Source organism: Somniosus microcephalus, chromosome 23 (assembly GCF_052327205.1).
Source record: "Somniosus microcephalus isolate GS21.2 chromosome 23, FLI_Smic_1.0, whole genome shotgun sequence".
NCBI classification, from domain to species: Eukaryota; Metazoa; Chordata; class Chondrichthyes; order Squaliformes; family Somniosidae; genus Somniosus; species Somniosus microcephalus.
This window is the reverse complement of record NC_141009.1, coordinates 26,154,852-26,179,493: the sequence shown is the minus strand read 5'-3', so window position 1 is coordinate 26,179,493 and position 24,642 is coordinate 26,154,852. Positions and strand designations below refer to the sequence as shown.

The window sequence follows — 24,642 nt, the reverse complement described above, 5'->3', positions numbered from 1 at the left end:
GTCAATGTAAATTGGGGACAGCAGCACACTGAGGTTATTAGAGCACCACTCCCTCTCGAGTCAGGATACCAAAAAGATAAAAGGCAACGAACATTGCACCTGAAAAGGGATTTCAGCAAAGCAGCACCTGTGCCATTTGTAACCCACACTTAAAGCATATTTCACATATTTCAAACTCAATGGCAATAGAATAATTTTAACACAAGTTTGTACAGGAAACTTCGCGATATCCGGCACCGACGTGATGCCGATCTATGAAAACTTCCGGACAGACCAGCGCTAATGTTGAAGGATACGGAGGGTTTTCATCTCCGTATCTGACAACAAACACTATTGCTTAGCAACAGCTTGTAAACAGTCAGCCCGTACCTTGGAAGCGTCTCTGTAGCTGAGCAACAGCTTGAGAGAGGCTTTCCAGAGACTGACTGTTTAAAAAAATGCTAGAAGAAAAAAACCTAACAAAACGGCTGCTGATTTCTGCCGTTAGATCGAGGTTTCCGGCCATACAACCTCCGGATAAACCAAAGTTTCCTGTATGTGGGTTTAGTCAACCTAGGCTGTTCACACATGCCATGGGACCTTTCAGTGCACAGTAATATTGAAGCTGCTAGTTTTGGAGGGGGGGGGGCGTCGTGCATCCCCAGGGCTTGAACACTTGACTTCTTGATTCTTAAATGTTGTCCGACTACCATGTGCATCATTTGAGTTTCTTAGTTCTTTATTAACACTTTGAACATTGAAAGTTCTTCTGAAACTGCAAAAGAAGCACCATTTTCTTCCATAAAAACATTTTAAAATCATTTTTGTGACAAGAAATTATTGGACAACAACAATTTGCCTTTATATAGCACTATTAATGCAGGAAAATGTCCCAAGGTGCTTCACAGGAGTGTAATAAGACAAAACCAGACAGAGAGAGAGAGGAGATATTAGAACAGGTGGTGACTAAAAGCCTGGTCAAAGAGGCACGTTTTAAGGAGGGTCAAAGGAGGAGAGACAGAAGTTTAGAGATGAAAGTCCAGATAGCTGAAGGCACGGCTGCCAATAGTGGGCCAAAGGGAGTGGGGGAGTTTAATTCCATAGTTGGAGGGATGCAGAGTTCTAAGAGGATTGTAGGGCTGGAGGAGGTTACAGAGATGGAGAGAGGTGAAGCCATAGAGGGATTTGAACATGAGAATGAGAATTTTAAAATGGAGGCGTTGGTGGACTGGGAGCACAGGGGCGATGGGGGAGCACAATTTGCTGCGGTTTAGAATGCAGGCAGGCAGCAGAGTTTTGGATGAGCTCAAATTAATGTCGGATGTAAGATAGTAAACCGGCCGTGGACACAAACCTAGGGATTCAGTACCAAATTCTGACAATTTCTTGGGGTATATTTTCTGCCATTTGTTATTGTTTATGCTTTTTGCTAAACTTAGAAATGGCAGAAAATTTGCCTCCCCATGCACCTGCAGTAACTGGCGAGTTTGTCTTAACGGACTCATTGGAAAAACATGACGACTGAACAACATGACAGGTTCTTAAATGGTCCCTGTGAATTAGGAGCAGGAGTAGGCCATGCAGCCCTTCAAGCCTGCTCTACCATTCAATAGGGTCATGACTGATCTTCGACCTCAACTCCAATTTCCACAAGTCTCTGAAACATGTTGACTACCTCATTAACTTGGCACCAAAGAAACCTACCTGTGCTAACCGCATTATAATTTCCCCCCCATTTAGACACTGAAGTACATAAACTAGTCACTACAAAACTAGTCACACAAGAACATCATCTTGTAAATAGCTTATGGTTTATGTTCTTGCATTCAGCGCTACCACTGAGCCAAGGCTGAATATATTGGAGAACAGAAAGATCTTTATAAGTAATAAAACATTTCTCTCATGTATCATTATCTTAATTTATGGAATAAAATGGACATCCACTCTGCCAACTGTATATTCTCTGATACAATTACAATTTCAGTCACTTCCAATCATTTTTTGCTAGCTGCTGACATTGAACAGCAATCAATAGTTTTCCAATATAATGTTTAACAGGAATATTTCAAGCACCACCACAGAATAAAAGCAGTATTTTAAAAGGTTATTCTTTTAAAAATGTGCTATTTATAACTGCAGAGGATTGCAATTTATTGGTTGCCACTCGGACACCCAAAAGATGCAAGTAATAATGCTGAATTAAGACATCCATTGCTTATTGAATTGCAATCTTCGCCAACTTGAGCCGAATTTTTTTTTCCTTGTGTAAAAAAGTGATCTGTATTTACATTTTCTTTTTTCAGATTATATCAAGCTTTTTGTATATTTAGACATTAATCAGTGAATGCAATTAATGCAGCACCGACTGTGGTCATCAGTAGCTGCGCTTCTGATTTACAACCTTTGAAGCAGCTGCAGTTTTACGCTTTTGTGCTTCAACTATTCATTTTGCAGCTCACATGCCAGCCCCACATCATTAGGCCTCATGCTGCAAACCACCTTTCAGAATAGTATTACAATTTCTAGCAGAGTTGAGCATATACATTCCACTGAATCACCACAGTATTATTTCTAGCACAAGATCATTAATATCTTTTCTTTTAAAACATTTTAAAAACAGGCCATTAATTTCACCTCAACTCCAGTCTTCAAATCAGCAGTTTCTTCTCCAAGAGCATTTCAGCACATGGATTTCTTATAGGAGTTACTTGGCAAGAACAAATCACCAGATGACAGAAGTGTTCTATTAAAAGGCCGATAACTGGGGTGAAAACCCATTTGAACTTTTTGAAGCAGTATTTGTTTTAGTTAAAAAAAGATCCAACGTACACACACACTTAGTGTTATTGCCCTAGACATTGCCCTATGAAATACAATTTCTCCAGGGAAATTATTAAGGGGAAGGGAAATATGATTAATCAAAATGATCCCCAATTTATGGAAAAAAGTGACAGATACAAAGGAAAAGAGTATGCAATTCTCTGGAAAATTAGAGAATCCAGCTGATTTACAGCACTGACCTTAAACCATTGAAGAGCTGTTTGGATTTATCAAGTAGGTAGCAAAAATCAGTAACTGTCTTCCTCTCTCCCAATGGAATATCATCATCAGTTCCTCCCCCTGCTGTCATGGCTCCTTCCAGATTCAATACTGAAAACTAATAATAAATTTTACATTAGTACACTGAACGGCAAATGTTGTCTTACACATTATGGATATGTAGAATACATAAACCGCCACCTCACCTAATCCCATGAAGGGTAAAAGTAACTCAACCATTCTATCCATGTGATTGGTAACAAATGACCAATAGCTTAACTTTTTTTCCCCAGTCAGTGACATAACCAACTTGAGAGAAACTGTCCATCCATGAGACACAAATGAACACTTATTACACAGTGAACGAGACAGCCACAGTTTCAAGCTGGTAGCACAATTAATGATATGGCACTAATTTTGCCTGAATAATATTGTACTTCAAGAGCAATTCATTGTGTGCAGCACTTTGAAAAATCTCAACATGATATTGTGCTAAATAAATACAAGTACTATTATTTAAGCATAAGGACCTGCCACCTCTCAATTGTGTAACTCCCTTGCAGCCATCTATTGTATTACTAGACATTGGGTAATGCAGCTAAACAGCTCAATGAGCTTATCAACTGAGGAGCTAAGCCAGAGACCAACAGGACCCCAGTTTTGATTCTTGGTCTGTGCCGAGACGGCAGAATTTTCCTGAGGCAGCAACGGGGTACTACAATTAGCTACAGTACCCATAGACTAGAGAGGTGAGAAAGAAAAGAAAACCTACAGTCCCTGTACCTGATCACTATCCAGCAACTTCTGCTGGAACTGCCATATGGACATTGTGTGAGGAATGAACCTGGTTCAACTTTGATGATATCCTTCATCGTCAAATGGTCTGCCAACACCCACCATCAAGGCTAACAAGTGAACGATGGCCACTTGGGCAACGTATTGGTGCCCATGGGACCATTCTCCAGTAAGAATTAAACGGCTTCAATAGAAATGGGGAAGCCACTATCAGGCAGAACAGGAGTAAATAAAACAAATCGCATCAGAAGTTTTCAAGAAAAAAAAAGACTTTGCATGGAAACAACAGAATCTCAGAACATATTTCAGACAACTTGAAAAGTGAAACTGCTGTTTGAAATAGCACTGTTAAATGCTACCATCACAATGAAAGACACAACCCACCTACCAATGAACAAACCACCCATAAAAAAAGACTCCCTCCAGTACAATCACAACAGAAAGCTCAAGATCCAGAGATGTTGCACATGATAACAAAAAGGCCACAGGAACTTGCTGGATAGGCCATTTCCCCAACAAGTAGACTGAACCAAACACACGATGCTCGGCTTGGTACAGAACAACCCCTAGTATTTGTAGACAAACTCCCAGAGCGCCACAAGCATCATCATTATTTTTCATCCTCTCCTCCTTCCTTCAGTCTCACCTTCCCAGAGCATATATCTCCTAAGATCGGCAAATACTGCTCTTAAACTGACCATCGGGAGCAAGATAGTTACTAATAAATCGAAGAGAGAAATTTCTTGACTCAGGAGTGGTTAGAATGTGGAATTCGCTACCACAGAAAGTAGTTTAAGCAAATAGCTTAGATGCTTTCAAAAGGAAACTAGACAAGTACCTGAGAGAAAAGGGAATAGAAAGAGAAGCTGAAAGGCTGAGATGAGGTAGATGGAATGGGAGGAGACTCGTGTGGAGTACAAACACCAGCACAGACTAATTGGGCCGAATGGCCTTTTTCTGTACGGTACATTCTATGTAATTCTATTTAAAAAGAGAGAGTGTGATGATCTCTCTCCCTGTCTGGAGATGCCTCAGCTCATCACCTCTCCAAGGCCACGTGGCTGAGGTATGGTACTCAGAGTTAGGGGTACGATAGCATAGTGGTTATGTTACTGGACTAGTAATCTAGAGGTCTGGACAAGAGCTCAAATCCCACCACAGCAGCTCGGGAATTTAATAAATCTGGAATAAAGTTAGTATTGGTAATGGTGAGCGTGAAACTACCAGATTGTCGTAAAAACCCTTCTGGTTCACCAATATCCTTTAGGGAAGGAAATCTGCCATCGTTGTCTGGTCTGGTCTGTGACTACACACCCACAGCAATGTGGTTGACTCTAAGTGCACTCTGAAATGGCCTAGCAAGCCACTCAGTTGTAACAAACCACTACAAAAAATAATAAAACCAGATGGATCTACCTCGGCACCGGATTTGAACACGACAATGACACACCCAGCCCAGCTGACCCAGCAACGTTATCCTCACTAACACTGGGTCACGTATGCCAAAATTGGGAGAGCTAACAGATAATTCAAGCAACAGCCTGACATAGTCATAATCACAGAATCATACGTCCCAGCAAAGTGATGGAAGGCATCGTCAACAGCCCTATCAAGTGGCATTTACTCAACCAATAACCTGCCCGCTGATGCTCAGTTTGGGTTCCACCAGGACCATTCAGCTCCAGGCCTCATTACAGCTTTTCCAAACATGGACAAAAGAGCTGAATTCCAGAGGTGAGCAGAGAGTGACTGCCATTGACATCAAGGCAACATTTGACCGAGTGTGGCATCAAGGAGCCCCAGTAAAACTGAAGTCAATGGGAATCGGGGGGGGGTGGAAAGAGAACTCTCCACTGGCTAGAATCATACCTAACATAAAGGAAGATGGTTGTGATTGTTGGAAACCAATTATCTCAGCCCCAGGATATCGCTGCAGGATTTCCCAGGGCAGTGTCCTGGGCCCAACCATCTTCAGCCATTTCATCAATAGCCTTCCCTCCATCACAAGGTCAGAAGTGAGGATTGTTCGCTGATGATTGCAGTGTTCAGTTCCATTTGCAGCTCCTCAGATAATTAAGCAGTCCGCGCTCGCATGCAGCAAGACCTGGGCGACATTCAGACATGAGTAGCAAGTAGCATTCGCGCCACACAAGTGCCAAGCAATGACCATCTCCAACAAGAGAAAGTTTAACCACCGCCCCATGATGTTCAACGGCATTACCATCGCCGAATCTCCCACCATCAGCATCCTGGGGGTCACCATTGCTCGGCAACTGAACTGGACCAGCCACAAATCAAGATATACTGTGGCTACAAGAGTGGGTATTCTGCAGCGAGTCTCTCACCCCCTAACTCCCCAAAGCCTTTCCCCATCTACAAGGCACAAGTCAGGAGTGTGATGGAATACTCTCCACTTGCCTGGATGAGTGCAGCTCCAACAACACTCAAGAAGCTCGACACCATTCAGGACAAAGCAGCCCACTTGATTGGCACCCCATCCAGCACCTTAAACATCCAATCCCTCCACCACCGGTGCACCGTGGCTGCAGTGTGTACAATTTTTGAAGTGTGGTCACTGTTGTAATGTAGGAAACGCAGCTGCCAATTTATGCACAGCAAGCTCCCACAAACAGCAGTGTGATAATGACCCAGATCATTGTTTTTTTTTTTTTTAGTGATGTTGGTTGAGGGATAAATATTGGACCCAGGACACCGGGGAGAACTCCCCCCCCCCCGCTCTTCTTCCAATAGTGCTATGGGATCTTTTACATCCACCCGAGGGGGCAGACGGGACCTCGGTTTAACGTCTCATCCGAAAGACGGCCCCTCTGACAGTGCGGCGCTCCCTCTGTACCGCCCCTCCGACAGTGCGGGGCTCCCTCAATACCGCCCCTCCGACAGTGCAGGGCTCCCTCAGTACCGCCCCTCCGACAGTGCGGGACTCCCTCAGTACCGCCCCTCCAACAGTGCGGGGCTCCCTCAGTACTGCCCCTCCGACAGTGCGGCACTCCCTCAGTACAGCCCGTCGACAGTGCGGCGCTCCCTCACTACCGCCCGTCCAACAGTGCGGGGCTCCCTCAGTACTGCCCCTCCGACAGTGCGGCACTCCCTCAGTACAGCCCGTCGACAGTGCGGCGCTCCCTCACTACCGCCCGTCCGACAGTGTGGCGCTCCCTCAGTACTGCCCCTCCGATAGTGCGGCGCTCCCTCAGTACTGCCCTGCGAGTGTCAGCCTGGGTTTTTTGTGCTGAAGTCTCTTGGAGTGGGGCTCGAAACCCGCAACTTTCTGGCTCTGAGCCGAGACGGAGAGTGCGACCCCACTGAACCACCTTCCGAAGCAGCTCACCTGTCGTGAGGAGGTCTTTTCTGGGCCCGAGTTATTCCCAACCCTGTCGACGGTTGCCTTTGCCCGAGTGTTGGGGGCTTGTGATTTTTTTTGTTCGCTGTTTTTGTAGTGGTTGTGCGAGCGCCGATAAACCTGCAGCTCCCCGTTTGTACGAGGAAGGAGAAGCTGATCGAATGTTTGTTTGTGACACACGCGTGCAAGATGGAAACCAAGCCAAGCTTCGTTGATAATATTTTTATCGGTTTGATTTTCTTAGAAATGAAGGATGTTCTTGAACCTTAAAGTCAGCTCTTAGGGAAAGCTAAAATGTGCAATTGTGTGGCAAATTGTTTAGTCCTGTGTTCCAACTTGAGCAAAAAAAAATTCTAGCTTTATATTCTGAAATGGGATCTTAAAAAGTGTTTGTGTGCTTGTGTGCGTGTGCGCGCGCGCTAGGTCGATGTAGCAGAGCCTGGTCTCCAATCGTCTTGGCTCCCCTTGCCATTGCACCAACACCTTGCTCTGTCAAGCCCTTGTGGTAGCTGGTGTGCAACGACCACCCCACGTTAAAAGAATTCACGCACAGGCATCTTCCACCCTTTAAAATGAAGTTTGGGACCTGGAACGTCAGGACCCTCATGGACAACCCCAACAGAGACTGTAGGTCCCGCATTGGACTCATCAGTCACCCGAGAACTCATTTTTAGTGCGGAAGCAAGTCGTCCTCGGTTCTGAGGGACTAGCTAAGAAGATCGACAAGATACACTGCAACAACTCGCCACGTTTGCTTCGACAGCACCTTCCAAACCCGCGACCTCTACCACTTAGAAGGATAAGGGCACCAGGTGCATGGGAACACCATCACCACACCCCGCACCCCCCAAAGTCACATACCACCCTGACTTGGAAATATATCATTCCTTCATCTTCGCTGGGTCAAAATCTTGGAACTCCCTCCCTAAAAGCACCAAGAACATAAGAAATAGGAGTAGGCCATTCGGCCCCTCGAACCTGCCCCGCCATTCAATAAGATCATGGCTGATCTGATCTTGGCCTCAACTCCACTTGTTTGCCTGTTCCCCATAATCCTCGACTCCCTGTAGTTCAAACATCTGTCTATCTCAGCCTTGAATATATTCAATGACTCAGCCTCCACAGCTCTGTGGGGTAGAGAATTCCAAAGATTCACGACCCTCTGAGAAGAAATTCCTCTTCATCTCCGTCTTAACCCCTTATTCTGAAACTATGCTCCCTAGTTCTAGATTCCCCCCATGAGGGGAAACATCCTCTCAGCATCTACCCTGTCAAACCCCCTCAGAATCTTAGATGTTTCAATAAGATCACCTCTCATTCTTCTAAACTCCAATGAGTGAGTATAGGCCCAACCTGCTCAACCTTTCCTCATAAGACAACTCCTTCAACTCCGGAATCAACCTGGTGAACCTTCTCTGAATTGTCACCAATGCAAGTATATCCTTCCTTAAATAAGGAGCCCAAAACTGTACGCACTACTCCAGGTGTGGTCTCACCAATGCCCTGTACAGTTGTAGCAAGACTTCCCTACCCCTTGCAATAAAGGCCAACATTCCATTTGTCTTCCTAATTACTTGCTGTACCTGCATGCTAACTTTTTGTGATTCATGTACACGGACCCCCAGATCCCTCTGTACCGCAGCATTCTGTAGTCTCTCTCCATTTAAATAATATTTTGCTTTTCTATTCTTCCTACCAAAGTGAATAACCTCACATTTTCCCACATTATACTCCATCTGCCAAATTTTTGCCCACTCGCAACCTATCCATATCCCTTTGCAGACTCCGTGTCCTCCTCACAACTTGCTTTCCCACCTATCTTTGTTGTCAGCAAATTTGGCTACAGTACACTCGCTTCCTTCATCCAAGTCATTAATATAGATTGTAAATAGTTGAGGCCCCAGCACGAATCCCTGTGGCACCTCACTAATTACAGTTTGCCAACCTGAAAATGACCCATTTATCCAGACTCTCTTTTTTCTGTTAGTTAGCCAACTAGTTAGGGAGCATAGGGTCTAATAACAAGGAGGAACTGATAGAAATCAGTATTTGTAGGGAAATGGTGTTAGGGAAATTGATGGGATTGAGGGCTGATAATCTACATCCTAGGGTACTTAAGGAAGTGGCCCAAGAAATAGTAGACGCATTGCTGGTCATCTTCCAAAATTCGATAGACTCTGGAACAGTATCCATGGATTGGCGGGTAGCTAATGTTACCCCACTATTCAAAAAGGATGGTAGAGAGAAAACGGGGAATTACAGACCAGTAAGCCTGACATCGGTAGTGGGGAAAATGCTAGAGTCCATTATAAAGGATGTAATAGCAGAACACTTGGAAAACAGTGACCGGATCGGACAAAGTCAACATGGATTTACAAAGGGTAAATCGTGCTTGACTAATTTACTGGAATTTTTTGAGGATGTAACTGGTAAAATAGATAAGGGAGAACCAGTGGATGTGGTGTATTTGGATTTTCAAAAGGCTTTCGATAAGGTCCCGCATAAGAGATTAGCGTGTAAAATTAAGGCACATGGGATTGGGGGCAAGGTATTGACTTGGATAGAGAACTGGTTGGCAGACAGAAAGCAAAGAGTTGGAATAAACGGCTCTTTTTCCGAGTGGCAGGCAGTGACTAGTGGGGTACCGCAGGGATCGGTCCTTGGACCCCAGCTATTCACAATATATATTAATGATCTGGATGAGGGAACTAGATGTAATATCTCCAAGTTTGCAGACAACACAAAGCTGGGTGGGCGTGTGCGCTGTGAGGAGGATACCGAGAAAATCCAGTATGATTTGGACAGGTTGGGTGATTGGGCAGAAGCATGGCAGATGCAATATAACGTGGATAAATGCATGGTTATCCACTTTGGTGTCAAAAACAGGAAAGCAGATTATCTGAATAGCAATAGATTGGGAGAAGGGGAAGTGCAACGAGACCTGGGTGTCCTTGTGCACCAGTCGCTAAAAGTAAGCATGCAGGTGCAGCAGGCGGTTAAGAAGGCAAATGGTATGTTGGCCTTCGTAGCAAGAGGGTTTGAGTACAGGAACAAGGATGTCTTGCTGCAGTTGTACAGAGCCTTGGTGAGACCACATCTGGAGTATTGTGTGCAGTTTTGGTCACCATATCTGAGGAAGGATGTTCTTGCCATGGAGGGAGTGCAGCGAAGATTCACCAGGCTGATACCTGGGATGGCAGGAATGACATATGAGGAAAGATTGGGTCGATTGGGCTTGTACTCGCTGGAGTTTAGAAGAATAAGAGGGGATCTCATCGAAACTTATAAAATTCTAACAGGGCTGGACAGACTAGATGCTGGAAGGATGTTCCTGATGGTCAGGGAGTCCAGAACCAGGGGTCACAGTCTAAGGATAAGGGGTAAGCCATTTAGGACAGAGATGGAGGAGAAATTTCTTCACCCAGAGAGTGGTGAACCTGTGGAATTCTCTACCACAGAAGGCAGTGGAGGCCAATTCAGTAAATATATTCAAGAAGGAGTTGGGTCTCTTTCTTAAGGCTAGGGGGATCAAGGGATATGGAGAGAAGGCAGGAACAGGGTACTGAATTTGGGCGATCAGCCATGACCCTGCTCGTTACATCCTCAAAGAACTAATAAATTTGTCAAACACGATTTCCCTTTCATAAAACCATGTTGACTCTGCTTGATTGTATTATGATTTTCTAAATGTCCTGCTACTACTTCCTTAATAATGGATTCCAGCATTTTCCCAATGACAGATGTTAGGCTAACTGGCCTATAGTTTCCCGCTTTCTGTCTCCCTCCTTTCTTGAATAAGGGCGTTACATTTGCGGTTTTCCAATCCGCTGGGACCTTTCCAGAATCTAGGGAATTTTGGAAGATTACAACCAATGCATCCACTATCTCCACAGCCACTTCTTTTAAGACCCTAGGATGCAGGCCATCAGGTCCAAGGGGACTTGTCAGCCCTTAGACCCATTAGTTTGCCTAGTACTTTTTCTCCAGTGATAAGTTCCTCCCTCCCTTTTGCCTCTTGATTTTCCACTATTATTGAGATGCTTGTAGTGTCTTCTACCGTGAAGACAGATACAAAATATTTGTTCAAAGTCACTGCCATTTCCTTGTTTCCCTTTATTAATTCCCCAGTCTCATCCTCCAAGGGACCAACATTTACTTTAGCTACTCTTCATTTTTATATATTGTAGAAGCTCTTACTGTTTTTATATTTCTTGCTAGTTTACTCTCAATCTATTTTCTCCCTCTATTTTTTTTTAGTCATCCTTTGTAAGTTTCTAAAAAATTCCCAATCTTCGTAACATTGTATGCCTTTTCTTTCAATTAACTTGCTTAATTAGCCACGGATGGTTCATCCTTCTCGTAGAGTCTTTCTTTCTCACTGGAATATATCTTTGTTGAGCGTTATGAAATATCTCCTGAAAAGTCTGCCACTGCTTATCTACCGTCTTACCTTTTAATCTATTTTCCCAGTCCACTTTACCCAACTCTGTCTTCATAAACTTAAATAAAGGCAATTACAAGGATAAGACATTAGTTTCAGACCCAAGTTTCTCACCCTCAAACTGAATATGACATTCTATCATGTTATGATCACTCTTCTCTGGGGGATCCTTTACTATGAGATCATTAATTAATCCTGTCTCATTACACATTACCAGATCTAAAATAGCCTGTTCCCTAGTTGGTTCCACAATGTATAGTTCTAAGAAACTGCCCTGGATACACTCTATGAACTCGTCCTCAAGGCTACCTTTGCCAATTTGATTTGTCCAATCTATAAGATGATTAAATTCACCCACGATTATTGCAGTACGTTTCTTACAAGCCCCCATTATTGCTTGATTTATACTCTGTCCTACAGTGTAGCTACTGTTAAGGGGCCTATAGATTTCTCATCTCCACCCAAACAGATTCTACATCTTCCGAACCAAGATCATTTCTCACTACTGTACTGATCTCATCCTTTATTAACAGAGCTACCCCACCTCCTTCACCACACGTACTGCAGGAGTTCAAGGTGGTGGCACCTTCTCAAGGGCAAAAAATGCTGGCATGTCAGCAACACCCACATTCTGTGAATTAATTTTAAAAAGTGGGAGACATCAAACCTGCAACACACAACCCAGCGTAATGTACCAGTATGGCAACATGCTGCCAAATTGTGCCAATATTGTAATTGTGTTTTAATAATTTTATCAGAGACATGCTGATAGCATTGAGAAATAAGCATACAACTTGTGAACAATATAAAAATCAATGGGCTGGAATTTGTGGTGGGTAAGAATGGCGAACAAACAACATTCGCCGTTATTACCCCTTTGAAACTGATGCGCATCTGCAACTAAACGCGGCAATCCTGAAGTTGCGTTCATTCACTGCTCAGACACTGGCTACACAGTGGCTCCTAACCAACCCCCAATAGCTGGCAATCAGTGAAACTGCCAAGAACTTGGGCTTTTCCACAGCAATAACGCTGTTAAATACCCCATTACACGTTAAGCCTTGCTGGATAAGGTGTAACTAGGGTGTTAACAGCTTATTGACAGACAAACAAACATTATGGCCCTGAAAAACTAATTTTAATCTTGAAGTGTCAAATTTATCCATTATGATAAAAATTACAATTTTTAAAGTTCGTTCATGATACTTCAGGTTATCTTAACCCCACGAGAGCGCTCCAATCTTTCTTTTGCTCTCTGTCAGTGTTCCATCTAAGCTGCGCGGCCGTGCAGAAATGGGAAAGGTCCCGTGCAGGCCGCTCACTGGCTTCTCTATTGTAAATATCGCGCATGCGCAGAAATTTAAAGGGACCACACGCACTAAGAAACAGGCCGCGCAGAACAAAGCGCAGCTTGTAGGGAACATTGCTCTCTAACATAAGCAAATATATAAATTACAAATTCGATTATAGAGCACAAAACCATGCTGTAGAAAAAGCTGTTAAAGAATTTCAGTCTACAAAAGGTCAATATGAAATTTATAATAAATCATTCTTCTCCTTTCAACAGATGCCAGTGGTGCATGACTGCAGGGAGAAGGTCACACTGATCTTGCCACAGCGTAACAAACCGATAAATGTTTTCAAAATCACATTATCCCAGAGCAACAGTTGCCTGAGTTTAAAAAATATACAGTGTTTCAGATTCTACGAAAACAGGACTAAAGTAAGTACGCTGTAGTTGAACAGATGTGGTTCCTTGCAGGGGTATCTTTCATTATAAAATACTCTGCCACAGATACGGAGTGTGAGAATGAAGAACTTGCTACCACAAGTAGTAGTTGAGACGAATAGAATAGATGCGTTCAAGGGGAAGCTAGATAAGCACATGCGGGAAAATGGAATAGAAGGATATGTTGATAAGGTTAGATGAAGAGGGGTTGGAGAAGGCTCATGGGGAGCATAAACACAAACATGGACTTGTTGGGCCAAATGGCCTGTTTGAGCTGTAAATACTTCGTAAACTTCCAAAATGTTCAGGTTTTAAAAGATGTATATTTTCTTTTGGTGCACCATTAGGAGTTTAAAAATAAGCCACCTTGGTTATTGAGCTAGGGAATCCACTGGGGGAAAAAAAATTGTCTTATTTGAACACAGAACAAATTTTGGGTAAAAAACCTTAAATTACAGTGTAATTATTTTCATAATTAAAGATTCTCCAATAGCTGGAACATTTCAGACCTGCAAGATTCCAGGTTTGATCACTAGCCTGTACGGAGTTAACTAATCTCAACTGCAACAGCAAGATTGATCTCAGCATCCCCAGGTTAATAACGGGGGCGGGGAGGTGGGGGAAACACATCATCCAGGCTTCCAGTTCGAACTCTGGATATCACGGCTAGAAAAATCACCCGTCTACATGTTGGACAAAGACAGGATCAGACTTGGCTGTGATGGTTGCTTAGCCCACCTGACACGATGTCAAAAATCAAAAGATACCAGAGGGAGACTGGTGACATGGAACAGTACCCCAAGCAAGGAGGCAATGCCTTGGGAGTACATGAAACAAGCGAGAAAAACAAAACAGAAGGGTGTTCAACCTTTCACTCACTTTTGATTGCTTTACATCAACGTTTATTAATCTTAACCTACAAATAAAATTAAAAAACCACACAAGTACCAATTATTTCCATTTTTAATCTCAATGTATGAATCAGGTAGTTGAATTTTGGTGTGTCATGTGATCAGGATTTGAAATTTTGCTGAACAGCAGCCCGCCCCATGAAATATTTGAACATATAGGGTGAAGAACTAGGAATGGAATTTACCTCCTACATAAATTTGGGTCTTCTGGGAATCCACTATTAATGCTAGATTATAACATTTATTATATCTAATCCTGATTTGCCGGAAAAGAATACATGGTGTCCACAGCAATATGCTGTAAACACAGTTGAGGAAAATATCTCGAGATTATATAGCCCCCTAGTTTAGTGAAAGAAGTTTTACTCAGCTTCATACAAGAGATATAATTTACCCCCTGGTTAGCAAATGTGATGTCGGTGGAAAGGACACTAGATACCAGCTCACAGCTTGGAGGAAACAAGCTTTTTGGGTGTATGGAATCTTGCCAATTTTGCTGTACTTCACTGATGGATTAGTTCTAGCCCAAGACAAAGCCCCACATAGGAATTATTAGACAAAAAAAAACACAAGTCTATTTTGCCTTCCACCATCCTGGTAGTGGCATGGTACAATAATAGTTGTTGAATAATCATAGCAATCAATCTCTAGTAATTGGTTCGAAATCACGTGAACGGTTATTTGATGACCCGAATGGAGAGTGCCTATGAAAATAGGATCACTCAGCAGGTCCACAACTAGTATCACAAGGCCAAAATGAAAGCACAGACTAAAAAGAACTAGAAATACAATACTTGGCTTATACAAGTCCTTAGTGCAGGCACATTTAAAGTGCAGTTTTGGTCTTTTCCTATGGCGGGGATATCAGGACCAGGATATCAGGACCGGGAAGTAGGTTCATAAGAATGATGCGTAGTTTAGGGTTTTTAGAAAGCAGGACAGGGTCAAGAAATTATGGCTTTTCCAACCTCACCCCCCAATTCAGGAAGCGTAGATCTTTCAGGTAATACGATTTAATCAGGTAATACGATTTCAGTTTTTAAAATCTATCTCTGGATCATTAGACAAACTAAGGAGTACGAGTATAAAATTAAAACAAAGTTAGGTTATATGCCAGGAAATAGTTTTTTTCACAGAATCATCGACCTGTGGAATAGATTACCAAAATGAGTGGCAAGTATCGATTCACTGTAGTCCTTCAAAAAAAGGCAGCTGAATGAGTTTCTAATAGTCAAGGACATGTCGAGTTATAGAAGGTAGCGGAGGAGTCAAGGACATGTCGAGTTATAGAAGGTAGCGGAGGAGTCAAGGACATGTCGAGTTATAGAAGGTAACGGAGGAATCAAGGACATGTCGAGTTATAGAAGGTAACGGAGGAATCAAGGACATGTCGAGTTATAGAAGGTAGCGGAGGAGTTTCCCCAGTCTTTTCCTAAATTGGCCCAAGATATTTTTCTCATCACTTGGCCCGGGAGAGGGGGGGGAAGAGGGGGGCAGGGGGTGTTGATGGAGCAGAACGTCTAGATTGGGCCAGATTAATGAGCCATTTGCTCTTTTCTGTCCAAAATGTCACACGGTTACTCGTTTTTCCTGTCAGTATATCCGTACGCAATATCAAATTAGTACTCCCCAAGCCAAACATTTTCACAGTCAAGCTGAATCTTGCATTTGATTGGCTCTAAATTCAAACCTTACCCTCACCTAAACAAAGCAAGTGACGACCAGATAATCTGTTCTAGTGATGTTGATTGAGGGGATAAATATTAGCCACGACACCAGGGAGAACTCCCCTGCTCTTTGAAATAGTGCCATGGGATCTTTTACATACACCCGAGAGGGCAGATGGGGCCTCGGTTCAACATCTCAGCTGAAAGACGGCATCTCAGACAGTGCAGCACTCCCTCAGTACTGCACTGAAGTGTCAGCCTAGATTTTTCTGCTCAAGTCCCTGGAGTGGGACTTGAACCCACAACCTTCTGACTCAAATGTCAGTGCTACCAACTGAGCCAAGGTTAACACTTGAGCAGAGAATAGCTTACGGCAACATGGAGCCATTAAGATTGGAGAAAAGGAAATATTTTTACACTTATCAACTGCAGATTTTGCCCCAAGGCTCTGATTAGCTTCTGACCATTGTACTGAAATCACTGCACAAATGTTCTTAATAGTGTTATTTTTGATACAGTGGTTGATCATTGAGTTAATGAAACTTTTGAAAGTCGAGAGCTCCTTAACTAGGTAGCCCCAAGACTTATCACTGTACCTTGACATGTCAATGTGACTCAGTCCAAAGCAATAACCTTATGTAATTACTGAAAACACTGGCGAGCTTATTTCTTTGCAAGATAAAAATCTAAATCAATGCCTTTAGATTCTCTATAAAAACAAAACTAATTGGATAATACAGAAACTAGACAATTAAGTGAAAAATTAACAGGAAAACTACAGAATAGCATTTATACATGTGGTCTCGGATTTCTTTTCCTCCTTTGGAATTATTTTAACTGTACCAACAAAAGCCTCCTACAATATTTGAGGTGAGATTTAGTTATTTTCTAAATTTACCTATCTTCCTCATCTACATGGCCCTGCATTGTATTCTCTCCTTTTACTGCATGTTGCTCTCCCATTTCTTCATACCTAGAATTTTCCACGTATAAAAAGTAGCTCTGTGGGCCACACAACGCAATTGCTGTACAATTGCTCTGTTCCCTGCAGTTACATTCGACAAATGCCATGACTGATAGCTCGTGTGCTTGCTTTACTGCACATTAATGACTGGTACATCAACACTAGAAATGTGCAGCAAAGGCCAACTTGGGGTGCTGAAACCCTCATCAAATCTTCATAACCTCTTGACCACTATTCCAATACTCTCCTGACCAGCCTCCACCATCTAATCTGCATCCCGCTCACTCATCACTCTGTTCTTGTTGGCCTACATTGGCTCCCAGTTCAAAATCTCCAATTGTAAAGTCTCCTGGTGTTTACGTCCCTTCATAGCCTCCCCCCGCCTTATCTCTAACTTCCTCCAGCAATCCAACCCCAATTCCCCCACCCAATTCTGTTCCTTTGACTCTGGCCTCCCGAATCCCATCATCCTGCCATTGGTGGCTCTTTCTTCAGCTGTCTAGACCTTATGCTCTGAAGTTTCCTGCTCAAGTCCCTCCATCTCCTTTGACTCTCATTAAAACCCACTTCCTTGGCCAAGCCTCCCAATATCTCCTTCTTTGGGACTGCATCCACATATTTCTGATTACAGCTCTAAAACGCTGCAAGGTATTTTTCTATGTTGACTGTGCTATACAAATACATGTTCTTGTTAAGAGGGGGGGGGGGGGGGGGGGGGGGGAGAGAAAGGGTGCTTCACCTCCAGTTTCATCAAGGTAAGCAAGATTACTTGGTTGTTGATATACATTTTTCTCTTTCCATACAGATATCAGCAAGCATTCGAAAGCAAAGTTAGATTCAACATACAGTATTACATAGAATTTACAGCACAAACAGGCCATTCAGCCCAACAGGTCTATGCCAGCATTTATGCTCCACACACACCTCCTACCTTACTTCATCCCACTCTTTCAATATATCCTTCTATACCTTTCTCCCTCATGTACTTATCCAGTTTCCCCTTAAATGCATCATTGCTATTCGCCTCAACCACTCATGCGGTAGTGAGTTCCACATTCTCACCACTGAATAAAGATGCTACTTTTTTTTTTAAACTTGCATTTAGATGGTGCCGATTACAACTTCAGGATGTCCCAAAGGACTTTTACAGCCAGTGAAATACTTTTGAAGTGTAATCACTATCGTAATGTGGGGGGTAGGGGGGGGGGAAACACAGCAGCCAATTTTGGGCACACCAAGTCCCACAAACAGTAATGGGACACATGACCTGATAATCTGTTTTAATGATGTTATTTGAGGGATAAATATTAGCCAGAACACTGGGAGCACCTCCCTGCTCTTCTTCGCATAGTGCCACGGAATCGGTCAAGTCCACCCGAGAGGGCAGAAGGGATCTTGGTTTAATATCTTATCCAAAAGACAGCGCCTCCAACAGTGCAGAATTCTCTCAGTATTGCACTGAAATGTCAGCCTGGATTGGGTGCTCAGGTCTCAGGAGCGGGGCTTGGACCTATCACTTTCTGACTCAGACACAAGAGTCCTACCGCCGTGCCATGGCTGACACCCAAAACTCTCCCAGGATGATTTTAAAATCCAATCATACTTTACACCAGTATCACGTTTGTTTCTCCTCACAATTTATTCAAGTAGCTAGTCGGACAGAAAATGCTCAATTAGTTATTTTAAAGTAAATGTAGAATTGGAATAAAATGGACTTTGTTTTAAGGGAATGGTCCATTTTTAAAAAAAATTATAAAGTGGTGTTTTTAAAGTGTAATTAACACCCAATCATGGTTAGGGATCAAACTGCCCAACTGGTTCCCCGTCCCGCAAGTTAAATTATGTTGACCACTGGAACCAAGCGCTGCCTGGGACAATTGTGTCAGCTGACAGAAGAGCATCGGCGCCCCAATCACTCACATGCAAAATGGTGGTCAGAGCAGCAAGAACCTCATGTTCTTTCACAAAAACTTCATTTTGTTGATAACTTGTAGTAAAATCATAGTCAGTTACTCTGCTAATCATTCAGAGTTAAGAGCTGCACGGTGTATATAGTGTCAGTTTGGCTAAATTGGCAGCTCACTCGCCTCTTGAATCAGAAGATTGTGGATTCAAACCCTACTATGGATTTGAGCACATAATTTGGGCTGATAATTCAGTGCAGTGGTGAGGCAGTGTTGCATGGTCAGAGATACGGTCCTGCAAATGAGGTGTTAAACTAAAGCTCCAGTGGGTAATAGAGTCTATAGCAGTATCTGGCAGCAAGGAGTTCTTGCCAACATTCTCCCTTAACTAATACAAAAAACAGATTACCTAGTCATTCATTCATCCACCATTTGTTGGACTTGGCTGTGTTTGTCTGCTTAACAACAGTAACTGTACTGCAAAAGTAGCACTTGAAAAGTCAACCATTGTTTGTAAAATGCTTTAGGATGTCCTGTGGATGTGATGAGTGCTATATCTTGCATCTTTCTTAAGCAAATTATTTTTTTTTAAATTCAGTTAGAAATTAAAATGCTTGGGTTTCTTTTATAATCAAGGCTTAAAGGTTAAGGAAACTTTGGGCATGTAAAATGGTAGAAGTGCTAAATATTCTGTCTCCTGCAGAGATAAATGAAAAATGGTTTCTGGGAAAAGATTAGCTCTGCAAGTTTGCAACAGATGTTTTTCATTATGTTTGACATACACAATGCAAACTGCAGTGTAGTGGCTTATTTGTAGTCACACGCTAACCCTGAACTGCAAGTTCATATATTTTTTTAATATTGTGACAAGGGGAACTTGCAGCTTCACCAGTCAGTTTTCACTGCCTACTTTGGGTCAAAGTAGATGGCAGGTGCAAAATATATTGCATGATTCTCATGGAGGATGCAGGTGTGGGTAGCCGATTAGAATTCGCCACCAAGCCAGAAACCACACAGCACAAATGCTGGTTTGCAAGAGTTAAAACCACAAGAAAGGGTTTCACAGTATTTCACCATATTATGGGGCCTTCCAGAATTGCCATTTTACTCATGGGCGTAGTCCCTGCACATAATTTCTAATATAGTACTGTATATACAATCTCAATTAATCTTGTATTATTTATACGCCTCTGCTCATCTATTGCTTTATTATTTCCATCGCTCTCATTCCAGACACATCTAGTGACGTTGTTAAATAGCGGTTTCTGCTACTGACAATAGGTTGGCAATCGCTGTTGTTGTATCCGTGTGTTAATGGAGACACGGAATGCAGGAGTTGGTTTACAGGTGTTTACTGAACAAAGTCTGGAGGTGAACTAACAGATACAAGACACTATACAGGCTTATATAGCCCAAGTGGCCACTACCGGCATTACAGTACACAGGGGCTCTTAAAGGCACATACACCACAATTCCTCCCCTTTTAGACAACCAGTACATAACATTTTAAGTAATCATTAATTAACATGTTTACAAGAACAATAATCTACACATTTGCTGCAGTTAATCAATTATAAGTCAGTCTCTCTGGAGGCTTCCTGACTCGGTCCGGATAACGCCTCGGAGGTTTAGTAGTTTTCGGTGGTGTAGTAGGTTCTTTTGGCAAGGTCAATTTGGCTTGAATGCCAGTGTCGGGTTCATCTGGTTCCAGTATCACCGGATCGGAGGTAGATACTATGGGTATCTCTGCTTCATCATTAGGCGTATAGAGTTGTGGTGTAGGTTGTCCCTTTTCGGATGACTATGATCTGGTCAGCATGGCGCCTTATTATGCTTTCTCCAATGTCCACGGTATACATCAGCGGTCCTAGTCGTGTGCAAATAGTTCCAGGCTGCCATTTCTCGGTACGGTAGTCCCGGGCCAAAACTTGTTGACCTATCTGGAAGGTTCTAGTTGGCCTTTCATTCATGCCTTGAAATTGCCGGTTCTCTACGTCCCTTCTGATGTTTGGCTTGATCAAATCCAGCCAGCATCTTAGTCTTCTATTGAAAAACATAGAAACATAGAGATAGGAACAGGAGTAGGCCATTCGGCCCTTCGAGCCTGCTCCGCCATTCAATGAGATCATGGCTGATCTTCGTCTGAGATCTTAGCTGATCTTACCAGTTCAGTACCCCGTCCCCGCCTTTTCTCCGTAACCCTTAATCCCCTTAGCCTTCAGAAATATATCCAATTCTCTCTTGAAAATATTTATTGAATTAGCCTTCACAGCCCTCTGTGGCAGGGAATTCCACAGGCTCACCACTCTTTGAGTGAAGAAATTCTTCCTCATCTCTGTTTTAAATGATTTGCCTGCTATTTTTAGACTGTGGCCCCTGGTTCTGTGCTCCCCTGCCATTGGAAACATTCTCTCTGAATTCAGCCTGTCCAGGCCTGCCATAATTTTATATGTTTCGATGAGATCCCCTCTCAATCTTCTAAACTCCAGTGAGTACAAGCCCAAACTATTCAATCTCTCCTCGTAGGTCATTCCCGCCATTCCAGGTATCAACCTGGTGAATCGCCGCTGCACTCTTTCCATGGCAAGAACATCCTTCCGCAGATGGGGCGACCAAAACTGTACACAATACTCCAGATGCGGTCTCACCAGCACCTTGTACAGCTGTAGTAAGGTATCCCTATTCCTATACTCGAACCCCCTTGATATGAAGGCCAACATACCATTTGCCTTCTTAATCGCCTGTTGCACCTGCATGCTCTCCTTCAGTGACTGGTGCACAAGAACACCCAGGTCCCTCTGCACTTCCCCATCTCCCAATCTATTGCCATTTAGATAATAATCTACCCTCCTGTTTTTACCCCCAAAGTGGATAACCTCGCATTTATCCACATTATAGTGCATCTGCCACGTATCCGCCCATTCCCCCAACCTGTCCAAATCGCACTGTAGCCTCCTGACATCATCAGAGCCCACCCCTCCTCCTAGTTTAGTGTCGTCAGCGAATTTGGAAATATTGCATCCAATTCCCTGATCCAGATCATTTATATATATTGTGAACAGCTGGGGTCCCAGGACAGATCCTTGCGGCACCCCGCTGGTCACTGCCTGCCACTCCGAAAACGAGCCATTTATTCCAACTCTCTGTTTTCTATCCGCCAGCCAGTTCTCTATCCACGTTAATACTTTGCCCCCAATCCCATGAGCCTTAATTTTGCATGATAATCTTTTGTGTGGAACCTTATCGAAGGCTTTCTGGAAGTCAAGGTACACCACATCCACTGGCTCTCCCCCATCTATTTTACCAGTTACTTCCTCAAAAAATTCCATCAGATTAGTCAAACACGATTTACCCTTTGTAAATCCATGTTGACTCTGTCCGATCCTTTCCCCATTTGTCAAGTGCTCCGCTATTTTATCCTTAATAATGGACTCTAGCATTTTGCCCACAACCGATGTAAGGCTTACTGGTCTATAATTCCCTGCTTTCTCTCTACCCCCCTTTTTAAATATTGGGGTAACATTAGCTACCCTCCAATCCACGGGTACTGTTCCCGAGTCAATGGAGTTCCGGAAGATGATCCTTAGAGCATCTGCTATCTCCAGGGCCACCTCCTTAAGTACCCTAGGATGTAGTTTATCAGGCCCCGGGGATTTGTCGGCCTTCAGTCCCCTCAACTTACCCAACACCATATCCCTAGAGATACTAATTTCTGTCAGCTCCTCCCTCTCATTAGTCCCTATGTTTGCCGATATTCCTGGGAGGTTATTTGTGTCCTCCTTTGTGAATACAGAACCAAAGTATGAGTTTAATTGGTCTGCCATTTCCTTATTCTCCATTATATATTCTCCCGAATCGGACTGCAAGGGACCGACTTGGGATTTTACCAGTCTTTTCCTCCTGATATACCGATAAAAGCTTTTGCAGTCTGTCTTTATGTTTGCTGCAAGTTTACTTTCGTATTCTATTTTCCCCTTCCTGATTAATCCCTTTGTCCTCTTTTGCTGTATCCTGTACTGCCCCCAATCTTCCGGTCTGGTGCTTTTTTTTGCCAGTTGATATGCCCTTTTTTTTTATTTTATGCTGTCCCTAATTTCCCTCGTTATCCACGGTTGAGTCACCTTTTTAGGTTTATTTTTATGCCAAACCGGTATAAACATGTTCTGGAATTCTTCCATTCTATCTTTGAATGCTTGCCATTGTCTATCCACTGTCAATCCCCCCAGAAACACCACCCAATCAATCTTACCCAATTCCCGTCTCATACCCTCGTAATTCCCTTTATTTAAGTTCTGGACCTTAGTCTCAGATTCAATTTCCTCACTCTCCATCTCGACTGAGAGCTCGATCATATTATGATCGCTCTGACCCAAGGGGCCTCGTACAAGAAGATTGTTGATAAGTCCCTTCTCATTGCACAATACCCAGTCTAAAATGGCCTGATCTCGAGTCGGCTCCTCGACATATTGGTCCAGATAACCGTCCCGAAAACATTCCAGGAATTCCTCCTCCTCAGAATTTTTACTAATTTGGGTAGTCCAATCAATATGTAAATTAAAGTCACCCATGATGACAGCTGTGCTCTTATCGCACGCTTCTCTAATTTCCCTTTTTATGCCTTCCCTCACCTCCATATTACTATTTGGAGGCCTATATATCACACCCACTAACGTTTTCCTCCCCTTGCTATTTCTCATTTCTACCCATACAGATTCCGTTTCATCCGAGTTAATATCCTTCCTTTCCATTGCATTAATCCCCTCCTTTACCAGCAATGCTACCCCACCTCCCCTACCTTTTTGCCGATCCTTCCTAAATATTGTATATCCCTGGATGTTAAGTTCCCAGCCTTGCCCACCCTGCAGCCACGTTTCTGTAATCCCAATCAAATCATACTTGTTTACCTCTATTTCCACAACTAATTCATCCACCTTGTTCCTAATGCTTCTAGCATTAAGATACAAAGCCTTCAGGCTTGCTTTTTTCACACTCTCATTATGAATTAGTTTGGCCCTTTGTGTTTCTCTCCTTTGCTTATTGCTTCTCACCTTTCTACCATCTATTTCTGACTTCATATGACTTCCCTCTTTTCCACTACCTAGGTTCCCATCCCCCTGCCAAATTAGTTTAAATCCTCCCGAACCGCCCTAGAAAATATTACCCCGAGGACATCGGCTCCCTCACAGTTCAGGTGTAGACCGTCCCCTTGGTACAGGTCACTCCTCCCCAAGAACTGGTTCCAATGCCTCAAGAATTTAAATCCCTCTCCCTTGCACCACTGCTCAAGCCACGTATTTAGCTTATCTATCTTACTCTCTCTAAACTTATTAGCTCGTGGCACTGGTAGCAATCCAGAGATTACTACCTTTGAGGTCCTACTTTTCAATTTAGCTCCTAACTCCCTAAATTCAGCTTGTAGGACCTCCTCCCTCTTTTTACCTACATCGTTGGTACCTACATGTACCACGACAACTGGCTGATCCCCCTCCCCCTTCAGAATGCTCTGCACCCGCTCCGAGACATCCTTGACCCTTGCACCAGGGAGGCAACATACCATCTTGGAGTCTCGGTCTCGGCCACAGAAACTCCTATCTATCCCCCTTACAATTGAATCCCCTATCACTATAGCCCTATCCCTCTTTTTCCCGCCCTTCTGTGCAGCAGAGCCAGTCATGGTGCCCTGAACCTGGCTGCTGGTGCCTTCCCCTGATAAGTCATCTCCCCCAACAGTACCCAAAACGGTAAACCTGTTTTGGAGGGAGATCATGGCGGGGGTTTGGTTTGTAATCACATGTGTTGCATTCCTGTACGCAAACAAGAAGTTATCAACCTTATGTTGTAGATTTATGTCTTCA

General features: G+C 43.3%; 1 protein-coding gene across 1 annotated transcript in view; it reads right to left on the bottom strand.

Annotated features, from left to right (window-relative positions):
- Window positions 1-24,642, bottom strand: part of scai (suppressor of cancer cell invasion) — a 185,792-nt gene that overhangs the window by 109,389 nt on the left and 51,761 nt on the right. The window contains exon 2 of the mRNA XM_085965642.1: window positions 3,000-3,136. Within this exon, the coding sequence (XP_085821768.1) occupies window positions 3,000-3,109 (110 nt within the window). The 5' untranslated portion in view covers window positions 3,110-3,136. The remainder of the gene's footprint in view (window positions 1-2,999; window positions 3,137-24,642) is intronic.